Below are 21,836 nucleotides of genomic sequence, written 5' to 3'. Positions count from 1 at the left end.
AGCTGCAGAAGAATACTCAAGTGTGATGCAGTAGGTTACCTTTGAAATATAAGGATATTTGGTGGCTAGAAACAATAAGGAACGTGATCCACTTCCAACTGAAATTGGCAATAAACTTTCATTAACATTGAGGTAGCTGGATTTTATTTCAGATTTGTAGTTGAAGTTGAAAAGACCCATTTATGTTCCAAGATGGGGGTGGGGGACACAATTCCGGAGGAGGAAGATGAGTTATATGAAGGAGGGTAGATTTTTCCCAGCCTTGTAAAGTATAAGTATACTGAACTGTAAGGAGACATTTGAATCTCTCTGACACTTAAAGATCAAGGGCTATGTCAGAGACAATCTTGGAGAGGAATTGTACTTCACTGCTAATGTTCATCTGATGTCACCTGTTTTCAGTAGCCAATGATGGTCAAGTAACACATGTTCTCTGTTGACCAAATCGGAGATGCTGAAAGTTTATTGCCCTATTCAGGACATAGTTTGGTGAGTTACTTGTAGTGGTAACTTAATCAATGTTCATACTAGAATCTGTTCATCCGGATGTATGTTCAAACTATTCTTTCTTTTGCTGTTGGTGCACTCTATTGAATCATTATGTTGGAATAGGGTATATGTTCCTGAGTAAGAGGCATAGGTCAATGTGCTATGGTATTGTGTGCCAGCCCTGCCCAAACACTCTTGTGTTCACCGGCTGTACTTCCAGTGTCCCCAACCCCGCTGTGTTGAATGAGGAGATTTGCAGTAGGCTTCTGTTCACATTCACTTGAACATGAGCATGGCCATTTGCATGATCAGAAACACAGATAAAGCAGGGATCCCAGACATAGGGAGGTTTCTAATTGTGTCTTCTTGCTTGTGCTGCTTTCTAGCTCAAGGACCTGCACTCAATTGCAAGCCAGAAATATTTATGTGAACACATTTTACATTTTAGTATTCAATTTCGATAAGATATCATAAGTAGGAGGCTTATGTGATATAGTGCGTTGTCTCCTATGTAAGGGGTTGGATACCTGATCATTGCCTTCCGTTCTTCATAAAACCCTACAGTCCACTCCTGAGAGGTATTGCTTTGGACTTAGGAATCAAAGTTGATCAACTAAAGAAATAAAATTTAGCCCACTACAGCTTTGTGTCTTTGTGACATATATGAATGAGATGTTTCAAGAGGAAGAGAATATTCCAGCAAACATATGAAAATTAATCACGTGTTCAAGATAGTATATATGTTGCTACTCAGTTCTTACTCCAAGCTCCAGCTTGAATGGCATTTCTTCCTTCTTGCATGAGAATTGCTTCAATGCATAAATCTGTAGTCTTGCTAGTCCAGTAATATTATGGGAAACAAAGGGATGAAATAAAACATTGCAATGGTTGAGAAGGCATTGGATAGATTTTCCATGTCAAACATAATCTGGTTTTTCTATTGTGTCATCCTTGGGCTCTAAGATGGAGAGACCTTCCATCTTTTCTACCTATTTGCCTTTGGGGGTTTTTTTGTTTTGTTTTTTTTGGCAATCCTTGGGCCCTACCTTGCTCCCTAATTTGTTAGTCATCATTCATGCAATTAATGTTAGATGTATATGTTGCACTTCTGTGTGATTGCTGGTTTGAATTTTGAAAACATAATCAGATAATCTTAGCTCTAGTATCTTTTTTCCTTATGTAGATTACTATAGTATGGCGAAGTATAAAAATTTGATTAGGGGTCTTTGGAAATGGGCTGCATAAGGATAAAAGTGTGTTGTTTTCAAATGTTCCCTTTGGCATAATCTTTTGCTCATAAATATATAATTGTGTGTACAATATCCAGTAGGAGCCTTGCATTTGGTTTTGGTAGTGTTAATTTAAGAGCTCCATCTAGGAAGGTGATTTTTTTTGCTTTTAATTTCATTGAACATGGGGGTTGCCTCAGATGTTACTATTTCTTCCAAAGGCAAAGTGGCTGACAGAGTGAGCAAAAATAGCATGTGAGCCAAAAGGTTCATGAATATTGGCTGCTGCAAATCTCATGATTTCAGAAGAACTGTTCCCAGCCTGCAACATGATGGCAGTTGCCACTGACAATAACCATAAGCTCCTGGCTCACACATTATGTTTGCTACATGAGTACATCTCATAAACGGCAAATACAGCTTGCTCAAGAGAAGGCAACACAGCTAGCCCTTGGACTGACCTCTTCTGCATCCATTTTTGAAAAGTATAAAAACATCAAGCAGCTAAAACTCATTTGTGTTTGCTTTACGGCTCACTCCAGGTTTAGCGTCTTTGAATTTGAGATACCAGTGCTAATTGGAAATGACATCCACTCTATTTCATGTTCTTGTAGACTAAAAAAAAGGTTGGTAAGGGGTTCAGAAAATATATGGCATATCTCTATGAATTTGTTCTGGGGATGTACATGGATAGAATCATGGTTCAGAGTTCTTCAGGGTGATCGTTTTATAAACAGACAGGAAGGTGGTTTGCTGGTGGTTTGCTGTATATAAATTTCCTGGAACTTTGTATTTTGAAGTATTTTAAAGGCTATTTCAATGAACTGAAACAACTTCATTATTTGTATAAGCAATGGAATAATCTCAGAAGCATTTTCCCCCATGCCCCATTAAGCTATACGATACCTTGTTTGAGATTCAGTTTGTTACAAATTACTATTTATTGCCCAATTCATTGTTTTCTCTCATGACAATTTTGCAGCAGACACAATATTAGAAATGCATAGAAGATGCCTAAACTGTTGGTAGAAGAGAAAATGTTGTCACAATTATTCTTTTCCAGATAATGTGTGTGGTCCTGGTCACTGTCTTGTTGGATTAGCAATGGCAGGGGATCACATCAAATTATGGTGCAAGATAAGGGTTCTTTCTTTTCTTGAAACAGTAGTCTCTGAGACAGGGGTCGCTCAGGGTCTAGAGCTAGTTACCCTAATTCTTCGACTCTAAGACACACTTTTTTCCCCATATAAACATCTCTAAAAATGGGGTGCGTCTTACAATCGCGGGTGTGTCTTAGGTTTTTTTTCTGTTGGTGGTACTGAAATTAGTGTGCATCTTACAATCGATGGCATCTTACAGTTGAAGAAATACGGTAATAACAACTCTGAATACAGAGAGCCTTCAGTGCAAATGGGTCAGAAGGGGGACTTGCCTACCAACAAGGTGAACTCAAGTAAATTTTCCTTTTAGCCTGTTTGCATGTATATAAAAAGACTAGCATGTTCAGTATGTTCTTCAGTAGTAGTGGTTACATTATGTTGGAATGCTTGCCTAGTTTGCTCTGATGTTTAACTCTGGGACATTTCCTGTACTGTATTCATACCAGTTTTATTATTACAGTTTTGTCTGACACAGTAAAGTTTGCCAAGCCTTTAATTTTCTGGACTCAAACTGCCTTATTCAGCTGCCTCTGCTAACATGTCCTCTCTCTACGGACAATCATTTTCAAAGCTAGAGGCATCATCTGGCTGGTCTGTTTGTCTATTGGCCTTTGGCATTATCTATCTCTAAGTTTTCGAGTCATTTTGGTGAGATGAGCTATACTTCACCATGAGGATGATGCCCAAATAACACCCCCCTCCCAAGTTAGGAGAGCTTGCTAAGAGAATAGTTGAAACCATGAGACGTCTTGCTACTGCTGCAGAAAAAAGAACAATTCTGTTCAGTGAAGCTAATGCATTTGAGATAATAGCTCTTTCTTGTTTGTTATTAATGTCATCCTTCAATCCAAAGGGTAGAAGAAGTTCAATGTTCACATCATGTTGATGGCCATCCTGACGGTCACTGAACTCTAAAGAACATATTAGAATATGGGGCTGTTTATTCTCAAGTAAATCATATGTTTTGATGGAAGCCCTGTATAAAACATCTTTATCATTAGTGAAGTTCACTAAAACTAATTATTTATACAGTGTAAGTCATCAGGCAGTGTCCAGCTGGGCAATGTGCTTTTCATGCTTATCAGTGAAAGCCAGCAGTCCCGGCAAGTAAAAGACTGTATGTTTCATTTGATCAGTTTCTTAGTGGCAAACCTGAGTAGTTCTCCATTTATTTGTCAGTGGGTGAATTTCTGTGGTTCTAGTATGAAAGACACTTACCTGGATCTTGTGAAGTCCTGTCTGCTGGAGAACCTCTCTTTGAAAGTTAGCTATACAAAGCAAATGACTGGCCTTTGGAATGCAGTAGATTGCATGAAGAGTACATCCTTTCAAATAGACTTTTCCCAGAGAAAAATAACTCATAGCACAAAAAGGGAGTTTTTTCTATTTTCCCCTCCTCAAATGCTTGTTTTATAGCAATATTTAGAGGTAACACAAGATGCTTGTAAATGCTGAAAACCAGTCAGTTTCATTATCCTGAGAATTGTTAGAATAAAGTCAACTTTGTTAATGAAGTTTACAAGCTCTTCCTTCCAAACCAATAGTACCAGAATATGATCTCTTGATTCCCAGGTATCTCTATGCACTATAGAGAGTACACTTACCTTTTTGAAGGTGGAGCGGAATATCATAACTTCTCCACTAAAAGTTCTTAGGGTGTTGTTCTACACAAAGAGAATCAACATGTGATCTTCTTAGATTCCCTCATTCAATAAACCCCATACCCTAAACCAGAAGTGATTGGGCAAGAAATAGAAGAGGCATATTGGACCGAACAAGGATTATTCTTGCGTTATGGAGTGTTTTTAGTTTATTATGAGGAGAATCCTTGACGGACAACTCACAGACCTTTTGCACATGACTATTTCATAGACAAAGAGGAGGAGGAGGAAGAGGAAGAGGAAGAGGAAGAAATGTGTTTGTTGTTGTTTATTTGTTCAGTTGCTTCCGACTCTTCGTGACTTCATGGACCAGCCCACGCCAGAGCTTTCTGTCGGATTATTCTTGCGTTATGGAGTGTTTTTAGTTTATTATCAGGAGAATCCTTGAAGGACAACTCACAGACCTTTTGCACATGACTATCTCATAGACAAAGAGAAGGAGGAGGAGGAGAAGGAGAAGGACAGTAGTAGTAGTAGTAGTAGTATATTGGGCAGTTCAGCAGAAGAGTAGTCCTGCAGCACCTACAAAGCCCCCCCCCCCGAAATTAATACACATCTGCCAAAAACAAACAAACAAAGCTGCTTATAAAATGCAAAATCTACATCTTCTTATATGGGGGCTGAGATTTTCACCCAGAGGTGAAATTTCCATTTCTGTTGTAAATGAAAACAAAAACTTAGAACTGTGGTCTTTGTTAACACACACACACACACACACACACACACACACACACACACACACACACACACACACGTTTTAAATCAGCAGCAGATTTAAGTTTGGTTCAAAGTTTGATTAAATAAAAGGTGCATTGAAATACATTTGGAAAGCAGAGCAGCTTTAGCCTTGTATCAGAACAGGTGGGTTTTTTGTGGGGTTTTTTGCAACAAAACTGGCTTGATTTCAGCATTGATAGGTTGTTAGTTATTGGAGAAGGAAAACTGAAATGTCTTATTTCTGCCCATTGGCCAGTTCATTTAATGCAGAGCGCTCGAACAGAATAGCTTGCTCTGGACCACCATATCATTCCAATGGATGTTTGTAAGCAGACAGAAATCCAACAGTATGTTTTTCCTCATCCCCCATACCCATTATTTAAAATGTTTCATTCATATATTTTTTTTCAAAGATGAAAACAAATCCCATTAGCTAGGTGAACTGAATTAATGCATTACTTGGAATAATCTGCAAAACAGTTCATCTTTATTTAACCTTTTTGAATGGTCAAGTCCGAGAATTAAATACTTAATCTGTCTTGATTTTGGGGGAATTTTTTTTTATTAAAGCATGTTTCAATCCTTTTAGAAGGCGTATATTCAGAATGGTATTCAATGCTTGTATTACTGCCTTTAGAATAGGTATGTTGAATCATAGTGATCACGTACAAGTTACATATTTCCATGCATTGCTTTAGATCATGAGTGGGCAGCATATGGCCTCCAGATGTTCTTGAACGCAAAATGTCATTAGCTATTTAGTCTGGAGCTGATGGGAGTTGGAGTCCAACAACATCTGCAGGGCCACAAGTTGCTCAACCCTGCTGTAGAGTTTCCAACATTACCAAGAATCTCTATGGTTTATAGAAATAATGGACTAACAGTTGTTGAATATTTTATTTATTATTTACTTAAAATATTCATAGGCTTACAATCCAAAATCTCAAAGTGGTATATAAATAAAACAGAAGAAACAGCACAATAAATACAAATGAAACACCAAAAACTCTTAAAATTCAATCCAATAAGATCCAACTTTTAGTGATTTGGAAATGCCTAAGAAAAAAAAATCATTTTAATAGGTCCCAAAAAGTACATAACTGTTGGTGCCTCCCACACAATAGTGGGGAGAGCATTCCAAAAGGTAGATGCCACCACAGAGAGAACTCATTTTCGTGCCTCTGCTAGATGACAATCAATAGGTTGTGGCAACCAACATGGCTTCCTCTGAAGATCTTAGTGATTTAGTGGGTCTATACAGAAAAAAGGTGGTCTTCCAGATGACCTGGTTCCAAGTTGTTTAGGGCATTATACATCACTCTAGGGTCTCTTAAGGGCCAGTTCCATCGGTCACTGCACCAGTAAATAAATGGCCATGATAGAGTGCAATGTTCTTGCCAAGTTACAACCTCTGTAATTTATTCATGTTAGTATGCATTCATTAATCTCGGCATTGCTCGCATGGACAAATTGGTATTGTATGCAATGACCTTTAGATGGAAATAGGTCGTTTTATTATTTCCTTTCTTACAAAACTCAGACCACTCCAAGGTTTTGATAATCCTCCTTGCTTCCCAATGAGGGGGAAAATGTTACTGTAAGGAGAACATTTCCTTTGATGAATTGCATGCATGGCTAATGCATTCAAAACCAATAATTCCATCGGTATGCAAAAATAACTCAAACATTTTTATTATGGATTTAAAAAAGAAAAATTGGGCTAAAAAAACACAATACATTTTTTGGGGGGTCGCAGCTACTCTGTTGGCTCTGGTTTCACAAACTCTTGCTTGTGAATGTCAGATAAATGAACTTACAATAATTATCCAACTTGTCATCCTTGCAAGAGAGTAGGGATGTCTGTATTTTGTGAAATCCATACTGTGTGTGTTTTGTGGATTGTGCAGTGTCATTTGTTATGGCGTCCTTTCACAGAAGGATTCAATTCCCCCCCACCCCATTATGTGGAAATATACATAAATAATTCCATAAGAAAGTTTGCAACAATTCCCATACTTTATGTTAGTACATAACATTTAGTGCATTGTCCCCCGTTTCATTCAACTTTTTCCTGCATATATTTTCCATTATGGAATATGTCTCAGGAGAACTTTGTTTATTTTACTGCTAATTAATATGTGTAAATTTTGGGAAAGTAAAAATAAATAAATCTGAAGGTCTGTGGACTCACACAGCCTGCGGAGGCCAGTCCACAGTGGGTTCCACAGGCCTCGGCTATGGGGTGGTATATTATTATTATTATTATTATTATTATTATTATTAATAATAATAATAATAATAATAATAATATTTATTTATAAAGCGCCATCAATTTTCATGGCGCTGTACAGAATAAAACAAAACAAGACAATCTGCCATATGGCTTACAATCTAAAATCACTGTAACAGACGGGGAGGGAAGGGAAAAAACAATAGGGGCAGGGACATTAAAACTAAATATAGCCTAGTATGACCACACTATGGTTAAAAAGCTTTTGAGAAAAGAAATGTTTTCAAGCGAGATTTAAAAACAGAAATTGATGTCGTGGTCCGCAAATGCACTGGAAGAGAATACCAGGCATAGGGGGCAACGAGCGAGAATGGGCGAAGACGAGCGAGAGATGTGGAAACTCTTGGGCAGGTAAGAGACATGGTGTTATTGGAGTGAGGGCATGAGCAGGGCGATGAAGTGAAATAAGGGACGAAAGGTAATATAATTATTATTGTTATTATTTTTAGAAATCCGAATACATTTTAGTCCATCACAAATTTCTCCAGCGTCCCTATAAGAGAGCTGTAATTCCTCAGTTCATTTTTGTAACTGTTGCCTTGACATTGCTAGGTACAGGGTGATCGTGGACTTTCGTGCCCTGGAAGTTGCTCTCTGCCCCACATGGAAGACATAGAGAAGTCATATGGGTAACTTAGGTGTGTTTGTCAATGATACAGGGTGAATGAGTGAGGTGGAGATGGGAGATCTTTTGAACATGTGTTTCTCCGTTATTAATGCCATCCCAAGGTCTTTTATCCAAAGTCCTCCTCAGGGAACAAGTTCTAATTTGCCTTGCTTAAAACTATGTGTAAAAATCACTGGGATACTGTGAAAAAAAAAGAATTTTGTATGTGTGTGACTTGATTAATAGAAATAATTGAAAAGTGTCCCTACTGTTAACAAGATAATTAAGCATATCTATAGCTTTTTTGTAATTACAATGCAATGGCTAAAACAACTTCAAACAGTACTTGCATTGTTTTAAATCTTTAAATGGGTCAATACTGTGATGCTCCACAGGTATGATTCATTGCATCTCAGTCATAACTGTATACTGTTGCTCTTTTGACTCTCCTACAATCCCCACTGAAATATCTCAAAACCTGAAGAATACCATCATTATCAGCAACTAGTTGTTTTACTTCTGAAATGTCTAAACTATTGGGTTGTATGCAATGGTGTTATTCTTCTAATACAAAGCTTCCACCACTTGCAGAAACCCCATTTTCATCCTTGTGCAGGTGTGAAATCCAGTAGTTTGATTCTGCTGGCAAGCTGTTGCACATTCCATTACACAGGCTGTTGCACTAATCATTCCTGAGACTGCTTTTCTAGTCATTCCACAAACTGTTTCACTCATAGTTTCGCAAAGTGTTGTACAACTCGTAACCACTTCATTAGGTTAGGCATTGTTTCCACTAAGTTGTGCTAGTTTTGCTAGCGCTTGAACAACTGCTAGTGGAGCAACACCATCGCTTGTACTTTTTCTCATGACAGTACCATTGGGCACAACCCATCCATATTTAAAATTAACAAGGTTATGCTTGCATGCTTACGATTCAATTAGACATGAGATGAGGAAAATAGAGATGGGGAAAAGGAAAAAATGATATTCATAGCAGTTTCTGACTCATAGCACTCCCATGTCCTGGGATTATTTCCTAATAACACATCTGATTGTTACTCTGGGAAACAATGGTACAGGTTTGTTGTGATAGCTTGTCCAGACAATAAATGTGCCTCATCATAGAATGTGTGTTGTTGAATTCTCTTTTCCTTGTATGAACCGCCCAGAGAGCTCCGGCTATTGGGCGGTATAGAAATGGAATAAATAAATAAATAAATAAATAAATGTCATAGCCTGGATAACAGACAGAATGTGGATAAATTCTTAGTGCCCTTCACACTGAGAGGCGGAGGGACAGAAATCCATATTTAGGCTGCCAATTATAGAAAAATACGAAGCTGTCCCTTGCCAGTTCAGACTATTTGTCTTCTAGCCTAGGATTGTCTGCTTTGACTGTCAGTGGTTCTCCTAGTTCTCAGGAAGATGGCCTGTCCCATTATGTGCTACCTGGCTTCTTTAACTGGAGGTGCCAGGACTTGATCTTCTGCATCCAAAAGAAGTGCTCCACCACTGTGGTCCCCTCCCCTTACAGACCTTTGGCCCACCTCTGACACACAGATTTCTCTTACTAGCTATGTTGGCATTACATCCCCTTGCTCCAAGTGTAGTATTTGGTGGCTTGAGTGGAAACTTGCAATGTTGTTTTGATGCATTGATCTGAAGTATTTCTATCCTGCCTCTCTGTTGAATGCTGCAACGTTCAAGGCGGCTTACAATCAATTTAATGATATACGTGTCACTTGTCTTTATTTTCTTGTAAAAGCATTCGCCCGTCACAGTTCAATGCTGAAAACTTCCCTTGAGAGAGTGACACTGCGCTTCCTATAATGTATAATTGCAATTATTTCCGCTTCAAGGGGGAAACTGCTTTCACTTGATTGCCCCTCAACGAAGGCTTGGGTAGCTTCAGAGCTGCCATCGCATACATATCGTTGCTTCGGAAAACAGTCTGTTGCCTATAAAGCCCCTGGCGGTATTTTTTCCAATAACCATCTTTCTTGTTTTCAGCATTCCTATGCACCAGCTCCCCATCCCATGGCTCCTCCCAGTCCCAGCACTAACAGTAGCAACAACAGCAGCAACAACAGCAGTGGCGAACAGTTGAGTAAAACCAACCTGTACATCCGAGGCCTTCCTCCGGGCACCACTGACCAGGACCTTATCAAGCTGTGTCAGCCGTAAGTAAAGTGATTTGTTCTCCTTCCAACTGGAAATGCATGCGCTTGAGTGTCACACTGGCAAGGACAAATTGTCCTAAACAGCTCCTAACCTCACACAGGCAGGTTTATTTATGTGCAAATGAAGTAGTTAGGTGCGGGGTATGCCTGTCAGTGGCTAACGCCCGATAAAGGATAACTTGCATCTTTAGCTCAAGTGTGATAAAAATCTTCCTGACAACCCATGCTGGGAAGAAGCATAATTTGACCTGCAGAGTCTTTGGTGAGAATGAAGGAAAGGCTGCTGCTTGATCCCAGGTGGGGGATGCATTAGTGGTTGCTAGGGCAACTTGCTGTGGTGGAAAAGAGAATAGGTGATAGGGAGACAACAAACAGGAGTCCCCGCACTCTTATGGTGGCAGTAACTTTTTAGCCGAGATCGAATGGCCCCCTTGAAGACCTTAGCACTGCCAAATTGTCATTTGGGATCGTAATTAGTTTTCGGAATAATCTCCTCATTTTGAATAAAACTGAGGGAGTGGAATATATCAGGGCCTTGTTTCTGCATCTCGCTCTCTGAATTTAACGTTATAATACAGAATATGGAACAATTCATGCAACTAAAGACTGATGATTTCTAGAGATATTTTGAGAAACCTACTGGCAGATCAGCCTTGAGAATCTCTGATTAAAAGGTGATATAGAAATACTCTACTACTATTACTACTAATAATAATAATAACATCAAGGTTTCTTGGGATTATATTTGTGTTTGCTGCTATCTGCTCTAACATTGACCTCTCTCCCTCTTCCCCTGCCAGTTTCCCAAACAGAGCAAGTGTTAAAACTACTTTATATTAGGGCACAATCCTATATATGTTCAGACAAAAAAAAAAGTCGTACAACTCCCAACATTCCCCAGCCAGCATGCATAGGATTGTGTCCTTACGACCAAAACAAACAATACTCTAAATCTGCATTTAGCAGCTGCATCTTTTCTTCATTTTTAGGGTGACCCTGTATCTTTAACAGTTGTATAGAAATGGGTATTTCAGCAGGTGTCATTTGTATGCATGCATCACCTGGTGAAAGTCCCTCTTTGTCACAACAGTTAAAGCTGCAGGAGCCCTGCCCTGTTTTGTATCTGGCCACTCTAGTATCGCTAGGGCATGGCTCCTGCAGCTTTAACTGTCCTTCTTACTATATGGTCACCCTACATTTTTGTTCTACCTCTAGAGTAGGTACAGGGGGACCAATTCAGGTCTTTAAATGTCCCTTACCACTATCTCCAATGCTAGTATCCTGATCCGAATCAAGTAGCCTGTGCCTAATCTAGAGAAAAAAATGATGGAGAAAGAAAAAGATGTAGCTTCCAGACACAGATTTAAAGTAATGTCTGTTTTGGCCCTTTGTGAATACCAGTGTTGGAATGGTGTTTGCTGTGGAAAACCTGTACAATGTTATGTAGAGATGTGCATCCCAAAACATGCACCAGACAGCCATAACTCTTAGCACATGCCCACTATCTGTCCTCAAATGCTGGACATGCTATATTCTTGCTAGCCAGCATCTCCTACTCAACTACAACTAAGCATTGGAAATGGAGAGTCGTAAAGGACTATAGACATCTATAAACAGCTGTTCTTTTATGAATAGAAATGTGTATGCCTCACTTCAGGTTATGATCACAGAACCTCTTGTTTCTTTGTTTTAGTTCTATTTACATTAAAAATTTGACAAACCCTATGGAAGTCCATAATCATTACATTACAGCTATTGTCCGGCATGTTTATGTCTCCCCACACCCACTCCTTCTGTCAACAGCATGGAACTATGTATTGCGTTAGGCTCTGTGATGTGTTTCCACAGTTCCTCTTTGGATTAGTCCTGCCATTTCACTGCCCTCCTGTTACATGGATGAATGCCTCTTCTTGGGCCTATTCCTTGCAAATCCTGAGGGTTTTGTTTTTAATCTGGTGGTTTCTGTGGCCCCTTCCTTCAGCTTTCCTTAGCTACTGCTTTTCCTAGGCCGGTGTGGGGATTACCTGCTGGGAAGCTGATCTTTCTCTTTCCTCCCATCGTAAAAGCTGCCTTGTACAATAACAGTTCAAACCCATACGATGCACAAGCATACAGATATACATAACCATACATATTATAGATATGAAGGAGGGGGGAGGTGGTAGAACTCACTTCTTCTGCTTCCTCTTCCTTTGTCTTCAGTAGCTTCACTTCGGAGTTCATTCTCATGAGGAGGTGAGCAGGCAGTTCATTCCCATTGCCTGGCCCCACCACCTTCAACCCAATGGAGGGCGGAGGTCAGAAGCTGGGAGACTGCCCTGGGCCTGTAGGTTCCCTGTGCGATTTAGAATCCTGTGGGTAGCTTACATGCACAGAGCAGCCTCCCAGCTCCAGACCTTCCCAGTTCAAAGCGTGTAAGGTGGTGGGGCCACATGATGGAATGCCACAGAGGGTGGCCACTTACATATCACCCAAAAAGAGGAAATGTGTCACCCAAAGTTTGCACAACATTTGCATATGCAAATGTAGATCTGTAGGTGCAGACATAGAAATTGCAGCTGTTATTTCAACAGAAATATAAGGCCTCTCACCATAGACAAATGAGGTGGCCTGTGTGTCTGCTCATTTTGTTGTCCAGATGTTCCCTGTTGATGGGCAGCTTCAAGGCCCCTGGTGCTTTCTGTCTTTGTGGTTCATTGACTTTAAACGAGTCCTCATCAAATAGAGGGAGCCCATTTTCTAAAAGAGAGAACTGTCTTTTGTGAAGTAGGAAACCTAGCCACCCTGATACATAAAAGGCAGGGGCAGTGAGCCCTGCTTTTCAGCCTCACAGGGTTGTAATTGCGTGAGAGTGTATGTCCAAATAGGGCGAATGTACCTTCTATTCTGACATTTATCCTTCCATTTTTTTTAAAAAAAAAACCAAATTGATATCAACTACCAGAAACTCTGGATTTTTTTTTACTATAAGATGTTTATCCCTCATGTAAATACTGTGGTTTAATTTTCGTCACAAATCATCTAAGGAGAGCCTGTTTCCTGTGTTTGGAAATCGCATCCTACGTAAAACTCTCTAAGTGCATATGTATGTTGTTGTTGTTGTTACATTGGAACTTTGAAGTATTTTTTTATTTATTTAAGGATTTTTATGCCGCCCTTCAGCCAAAAAAGGCTCTCACGGCGGCTTACAAAAGTATTTCTTGACAGTCCCTGCCCACAGGCTTACAATCTAAAAGACATGACACAAAACGAAAGGGGATTGGGAGGGAGGAGGAGGGGGGAAAGGAAAGCAAATTCAGGCACTACAATCTTAGTTGGAAAGTTCAGCAGTTACAGTTGACAGCAGGAGGGAGGGGGCTCTGAGCTGGAGCTGGACCCAGGCACGGTGGAGAGGTGCCTGGCTGCTGCTTCCTCCCTCACTGGTGGCCTCTGCAGAGACAGTTGGTAGCAGGAGGGAGGGGGCTCTCAGCTGGAGCTGGACCCAGGCAAGATGGAGAGGTGCCTGGCTGCTGCTTCCTCCCTCACTGGTGGCCTCTGCAGAGACAGTTGGTAGCAGGAGGGAGGGGGCTCTCAGCTGGAGCTGGACCCAGGCAAGATGGAGAGGTGCCTGGCTGCTGCTTCCTCCCTCACTGGTGGCCATGTAGTATCCCTCAGGCATAGGGACCATACGGGTGAGCTTACCTGCTCAGCCTGCCACTTGCCCCAGACTACCAGGCAATAACTTCAGAGTCTTCTAGAAGCTTTTCTTTAAGTATAAGTGCACCTCCACTATCAGAGGTGGTAAGACTATATGTATCAATTGCTGGGGAATACGTGTGGGAGGGTGCTGTTGCACTGTGTCCTGCTTGTGGGTCCCTGGTTGACAGCTGGTGGGCCACTGTGTGGACAGAGTGCTGCACTAGATGGACCCTTGGACTGATCCAGCATCAGGGCGCTTCTTATGTTCTTAAGGGTATACAATCCTTGCTGGAAGCTACCTTTTTGTATCCAGCACATCATTAGAGCACTTGGTTGATCATCATATTTATTTATTTATTCATTTTATTTTGTTACCTTTATATACCACCCCATAGCTGGAGCTCTCTGGGCGGTTTACAAAAACTGGGGTCAGGAAACAGTTGCAATTATTCAGTGTACTCAGCATGCCAACACCTACCATTTGGAAAAGAGCAACAATCCCCCTCCCAATAAAGACTTATGTTAGAAATGCGACTAAGAAGTTCAAGGCAGAGCACAGTCTTCTTTCCTCCCCACCCCTTATTTTATCGTCACAACAACATAGTGACTGGCTAAGGGCACCCAGTGAGCTTAATGCCTCAGTAGGGATTTGAATCTGAGTCCCCCTTGTGCTAATCCAATACTCTTAATCACTATGCTGCACCACAGCTTACCTTTCTTTACAATATATGGCTTGGCTTGGCTTGCTGTGCTCTAACATGTGGGCTCACACTCTCTGATGGTGACTAAGGCCAGGCAGAACTTTTGACAATTTGAAACTCCAATTTTGGTGGGAGGTCGAGGCGAAACCACCTCCCCATTTTCACATTTTTGGTGCATGCAATTTTCAGAGTGGGAAACACTAGAGCTTATCACAACTCTAGTTGGCTGGTGACTGCCATTTTGTTTTTCTCTGACTGCCTTGTTTGGAGGGGCATTGTGGGGAGGGGAAAGATGGCTACCAGCTGATTAGAGCAAATTGTGACCAACAGTGCTATGTGTTAGTTCATGGATATAGGGAGTTGATCTCAGGAGGCCCATGCTATGAGTTTAAACCTAATGTTCTTCTGGTCTCTTTTAGCCTTCAAGTTCTGTGATATGCCCCAACATGAGGCTTTCTTAGCCTTTTCACTTGTGACCATCACAGAGAATTTCAGTGTAGATTATACGGTCTAATCCACAACAGGTGTAAAAACACAAATAGCCATAGTCTAATTTATACCAGCTGACACTTTAACATTTGAGAGTCTAGAAAAACATGCTTTTGTTTATTTTTGTCTTTACCTTAGTGGTATTCCAGAAAGGTAGTGTATAATAGTACATAATTAGCGTAACTTGAAGCCCACATGTGTGGAGTACATGTGGCCCTCAGTGAACATCACTGTAACTTGTGAGTTGTCGTTGCAATCTTTAAACACCCATTTCCATCATTTTATATGACGTTCTGTCCTAGTCCTGTGTTCTCAGAATTAAGTCTCAAAAAGCTTAATGGGATTTATTCCCAGGTAAGTGTGCATAGAAGTACAGCCATAATGATGATTTCAGGATGAAGTAGGCACTTGTACATACACCCATATATTTACATTTTGTATGCTTTGTGGCACAATATCACTCCTTTGATACCATACTCAGGTGTTGAGTGCTGTGTAGCCAATAAAAGACTACTGAGGTATACTGTCTATACGTTTCCTAGCCCAATTCAAGGTGCTGGTTTTAATCTATAAAGCCTTACACGGCTTGGGACCACAATACCTGATGGAACACCTCTCCCAACATGAACCTACCCGTACACTGCTCTCAACATCTAAGGTCCTCCTCCGAGTACCTACTCCGAGGGAAGCTCTGAGGATGGCAGCAAGGGAGAGGTCCTTTTCAGTGGTGGCCCCCCAATTATGGAATGATCTCCCCGATGAGGCTCGCCTGGCGCCAACATTGTTATCTTTTCGGCGCCAGGTCAAGACCTTTCTCTTCTCCCAGGTGTTTAACAGCATTTAACAACATATGCTAAGTTTGTTTGTTTTTTAATGGACCCCAGAACTGTTGTTGTTTAAAATGGATACTGTTGTTTTATATTTTTTGGAGGTTTTAAATTTTGTATACTTTTTAATGTCCACTGTTTTTTAACTTTTGTAAACTGCCCAGAGAGCTTCGGCTGTGGGGTGGTATATAAATTTAATAAATAAACTTAATTTAAACATTTAATAAATAGAAACAAAAGAGCATTATCAGCATGCTTGGGGGAGCCCCAAGGTTTGCAAAAGTACAGGAGTAAACATTTAAGGGGGGAGTGTTTCATAAACACTCCCTCACCCCCAGCCTGAAAAACAGCCCAATAAGAACTGAGTATGCTCAGTGGCCATAGAATGTTGACCAACAGTTGGAGGACACACTATTCTTAGGAGGCGAGGATACCCTGCAATATTTTGTTGCAGGTCCCTCTTATACCGTTTATACTGTGTGGTTGACTTTGTGATCCCCATGTGTGGGGGGGCTTTAATGAATTTCCTTGTAGGGGCTGGCCCCTATGTGGCTTGGTTATGTAACCAAGCTGTTGGAAATATGATTTTAAAGAAACTGTTACCGGCTGCTTTTGGAGCAGTATCTTTTAAAGTTGAATGTGTGAAAGTAGACATTTCTCCCATAGCTTTCTCCCTTTTTCCTTATGTTGCTGCATTCTTTGTACCCACTCACAAGCCTTTCTACTTGATGAGATCCAGAGCTTTGTAAGGGAGAGAGAGAGCAGTGGGCGGAACATGTCAGGCAAGTTCGGGAAGCATCTTATGACCACCTTCTTGTCACTGAGCTCTGAAGGTGATACAGTCTTGGCTATGGGGAGAATCACAGCTCAGTTATTAAAGCCAGCAAATGTAAAGAGAGACAGTATGTAACATCGACTGGTAGGTCCTCTGCAAAGGAATATAGGAAAAAGTTCCCAGCTAATTAATTTTTTTTGTCAACAAAAATAGTATTTCCAAGGCTCTTTCATTATAGAGGTCACACTTTGGAATCACAGTTAGTACAGTTTTAATTGGCTTTAATTGATGTGACTCTGAAGAGTGGAAGAAAGCAGGATTTCATGTTTGATAAGTTCCGTTGTTATCTAAGCCTCCTGACACTTTTACATCTCAATTGTATGCTTCTTCTTCTTTTTTTAATGTGTATTGCACACCAGAATAGAAAATAGCCAGCTGGAAAGCTAGTGACACTCAAACTGCTGAGTCCATTACACACAATGCCAGACATTTTTGACAAATGGATCAACACCATCAAACCTTTGATCAATTTAAGGGTAACCTTGTCACAGTAATCTGTCAAACACTACAAATATAACTATAAGAAAACAAGTCATCATGAACTGAATGGTAACCAAGTAAATAAGAAAAATGTTGCTGGAAGATCATTCTTTCTTGTATACTTTTGAGGCTGAAAAATTGCCTTTGAAGAATTTTCAGCTAAAATATGCTGAGCTTTTTCAGGTGGAGGATATTATCTATATTCCCTATATGTCACATGTACCTTTGTGTTTTCATAAACGTATCAAATAGCAGTCTGATTAAATGCTGTTATCAACAATCATATTGTCCCCTCTATTATTTGGATTTTCTCAGTTATGGACCAAAGGCATCTATCTACCCCTTTTGGAAAGTGAGAGTTGGACATGCTGGCTAGGGATGATGGAAGTAGTAGTCCAACTCATCTGAAGGATACCAGGTTGGGGAAGGCTGATGTAGACAACTTTCCTGCAAGTGTCCATAGCACTGTGTGATCATAGAGATAGTGGATTGGAACCAGAGGCGTTTCCTTTGAAGGAAGTGTTTCCTCTGTTGGAAAAAGCTACTGTGTTGGAGGAAGCTCTTCTGACCCAGCTCATTCTTCATTAATATTGTTGTTTTTATACAAGTGGTTTACTGGACTAAAGCATGCTTAACTTTTCTGGATTGTGGCCAAGTTCACAGCACTGAGGTACAAAATACTTGATGTCCTCTTCTAGATTTTCCCCAATATAACTTTCCAGATCCATTTTTCTCCTGAATATATCCAAAATCAGGTGTAATCTTAACTGTGTTTTTTCTGTGCAATTGTAAATTATATTTATTGAGACAATGGGTTAGATCCTGATTCAACCATTCTTCGAGTATATCCATTGGAATCAATGGAACGTAAGTTAGTCATGTCTAAATCTGGAACCAACCCAATGTTTTACACGACTGCTCTATTTTGTCCCTGCTGACTTTATTGGGAACCCTCTAAGTAAGAGATTTGGCAGTGGTCCCTTATATAAATATATTCAAATATAATATGAGTACCGTTGGCCTTAAAATGTCTGTTTAATACTTTTGCATACTTCAGATGTCACTCTTCTAAACTAGTTATTTCCTGTAACCATAAATCTGAACAAATTTAAGGACTGAAATCCAAAAACCACTTATACCAGAACATACAGGGCTACTATAAAGTAAATGGACTACATCCATTGTAGAATTAAAGTAATACTAATTTGTAGGGCTGTGCATGGACCCCCCGATCCGATCCGCACCCGATCTGCAACTTTTGGATCGGGTCCGCTCTGCACCGCGTCGATCCGCCTACGGTCCGCTCCGCTGCAGAGCTCCGGATCTGAATCGGAGCTCCGCAGTGCTGGCGCCAGGTAAGGCCCCCCTCCCCTCCTTACCTGGCTCCATCATGCTCCGGCAGCTGCTTCAACTGAGCCCAAGGATTCAAACTGGAAGACCAGGCCGCAGCCGTGGCCTGGTCTTCCGATTTGAGTCCTCGGGCTCAGTTGAAGCCACTGCCTGAACGCGACAGACTCAGGTAAGACCTTTTCCCCCTTCCCCCTTACCTGGCTCCACCACCGTCACCGCATGGACTCCACCACCAGGTAAGGCCCCCTCCCTCTTCCCCCTTACCTGCGTCCATCGCAATTATGGAATGATCTCCCCAATGAGGCTCGCCTGGTGCTAACATTGTTATCTTTTCGGCACCAGGTCAAGACTTTTCTCTTCTCCCAGGCATTTAACAACATATGCTAAGTTTGTTTGTTTTTTAATGGACCCCAGAACTGTTGTTGTTTAAATGGATACTGATGTTTTATACTGTTGTTTTTATATTTTTGATGGTTTTACATTTTGTATACTTTTTACTGTCACTGTTTTTAACTTTTGTAAACTGCCCAGAAAGTTTCAGCTATGGGGCGGTATATAAATTTAATAAATAAATAAATATAGTTGTTAACATCATCCGGGTCCAGGTTAGGCCTTTTCAGGTGTGGCCTAATTACTGCCTCTTTTAAAGAATTTACAATCTTCTGAACCCAGCCAGACATCCCCTCCCTGTTAGATGTAACAAGCCATGGAGGGCAAGGGTCAAGTACACAGGTGGTCGACCGGACTTAGCCAAGCAGCTTGTTTGCATCCTCAGGCCTCAAAAACTGAAATTCATCTAGTAAAACTGTATCAGATGGTACTGTGGATCTCTTTGGTAATGGAACTGCATTAATTGTGATGTCCAATCCGTGACAGATTTCAGCAACTTTATCTTCAAAATGCCGTGCAAACTTGGCATGGCGAACTACCAAGGCTTCCACATTTCTCTCCCTGGCCCAGATTGTAACATGCCATCAACCACTCAGAAAAGCTCTACTGGAAAACACTGAGAAATGCAATGGTAGTGGAAAAGAACTACCATTTTACCACCATCACTTCCACAGAGTAGGCTTGGTAATGAGTTCTAACTTGTATTTGGCCAGACTTGGCGTGAGTTTTCTTCCATCTGTGTTCTAACCATCTTGCTTCATTGCCCTCAGCTCAGGGCATCGAGGGCAATGGCCAGCCAGCTGCTAAGGTTTGGCCAGGCTCTGTTCAGAGGGTCCTGTTCACGCTCTGCTTGCTGGACTCCTGCCAGTTGCCTGAACCTGGTGTGTGTGCAGAGCAAGCCACCAGTTAGTTCGCAGGTGCTTGGTGAGAACTCAGGATTTGCGCAAATGGTCCTTAACACCTGCAATTTTATGCAAATTGCACTATTTACAGCTATGATTTTGCGCAAATCCCAATTTCTGTAAATATTCCCAGCCACAATTTTGCACAAATCATAACTTGTGGACAAAAAAGAAAGATGCGAACTCTCATCAGGCACCTGTGAACCGTGTGGTTTCATACATGCTGGGATCAAGCAACCAGCAGGAGTCCGGCAAGCAAAGTGCAAACAGAAGTCAGAGGAGTTCGCCCATAGGATTAGAACCATAATAAATAGTTCTTCAAATAGGATTATTCTTCAGGATTCTTTTGCTCCATCAACATACTAGATTTCCTGTGGTTCACTGATTATTTGATAATGGAATAATTACTCAGGGTTTTGGTTTCTTTAAAATGCACAGCAGTGGACCATGTGATCTACTCTGCTCCCAAGTCTTTTTCCATGGCTTCATTGGAGATGGATATAATGAGTTGCCTAATGAACCTAATGAAGCAATCTGTCTGGGGCAGAGGCTATGTAACCCCTTTAATGATGCTTGTGAGAAAACACCCTCCAGCGCTTCAGACCTAGATTGCGGAGTGGATGTCCTGCCTATGTTTCCACATGAAAGTATTGAGCAGCACATCTGCAAGTGGTGCTCTACCAGATACACCTTGGTTAGGGGCTTGCTTTCCTCCTGTTTTATCACTATTTCTATCGTATGTATGTTGTTCTGCTCCAGTTTTCTGGGGTGGCATTTAGAGCAAGGAGCTATGGTGACAGAGGAAATAGAGCTTGAGATAAAGCTATTCCTTCTAAAGTATATCCCGTGCTATGAGTATGTAAAGTACAAGATGATTGTATTGTGTGTTTGCAGAGAACGACTATGTGGGTTGTAGTGACAAAATGCACATGAGAATCAAAGGCCTTAAGATCTTGGGTCTTGACATTTCATGTACTAATGCCAGTCCCAAATATTTAATTGAAAACATTCATTGTTTTCATTCATTCTTAAGAGATCACAAGGGAGCCAGTCTGGGCGATTTCCCTATCAGATTTGCTACCAACATCTGGATTAAGGTGCAGTACCGTTGGCTTCATACTTACTATTTCTGTGGGCTTCTGAAACATATACAAATGTCCACCTGGTCAGAGGCTTCCTCGCTCCTTCTGGGAGTTGAGAAACACTTATTTTTAAGTTTAAGGCTCTAATTAAAAACTTTCCTATTTGACCAGGATTGGGAGGCATCTGGCTGATTCTCTGCTTGGTTTGTTTTCTTATGGCCTGGCTGCTGGGTTTTATATATTTGTGTAATTATTATTCTTAATCACTGGATTGTAATAGATTGTGTTTTTAATGAGCTTGTAACCCTCCATGGATGCCAGGCTAGGTAGAAAGGTGAGATCCAAATGTTTTAAATAAATAGAAGCGCTCTGTGCACAGAGCAAATACCACTGCAGCAGGCTTTGAACATACTGAGCATTGCATGGGATTGAAACTTCTATGTTCACACTAGAACTGCTGGGTGATAGGAAAATGTGTAAATCTTCCCAACAATTGTATGGAACGTCATGGGGACTTGAACATGATCCATGGAAAAACTGTTCACTTTTTCTTGGTATTGATCTCCCCCATCCCCATTTTTTTTAAAAAAATCTACATATATTAGATGATAAATGATAATTTATTACTAGCAGCTACTTCATTGGTTTTACTTATGTGTCACTTTGACAATAACCAAAGAACTCTTTATTTGTCACTCATTGTTATATTTATTATTATAGACTACATGAATAACCCACCTTTTTTCCTCTTACAAGGAAATGTTGTTTT

At 40.7% G+C, this 21,836-nt stretch overlaps 1 protein-coding gene across 2 annotated transcripts in view; it reads left to right on the top strand.

Annotated features, from left to right (window-relative positions):
• RBMS3 (RNA binding motif single stranded interacting protein 3) overlaps window positions 1-21,836 on the top strand; it is an 860,525-nt gene that overhangs the window by 435,220 nt on the left and 403,469 nt on the right. For both annotated transcript variants that reach the window (XM_063125041.1, XM_063125049.1), the window contains one exon: window positions 10,164-10,333. In XM_063125041.1, the coding sequence (XP_062981111.1) occupies window positions 10,164-10,333 (170 nt within the window). The remainder of the gene's footprint in view (window positions 1-10,163; window positions 10,334-21,836) is intronic.

Source organism: Elgaria multicarinata, chromosome 1 (assembly GCF_023053635.1).
Source record: "Elgaria multicarinata webbii isolate HBS135686 ecotype San Diego chromosome 1, rElgMul1.1.pri, whole genome shotgun sequence".
Classification (NCBI taxonomy): domain Eukaryota; kingdom Metazoa; phylum Chordata; class Lepidosauria; order Squamata; family Anguidae; genus Elgaria; species Elgaria multicarinata.
Note: the sequence above shows the minus strand (reverse complement) of the source record. Positions and strands in the feature narration are given on the sequence as shown.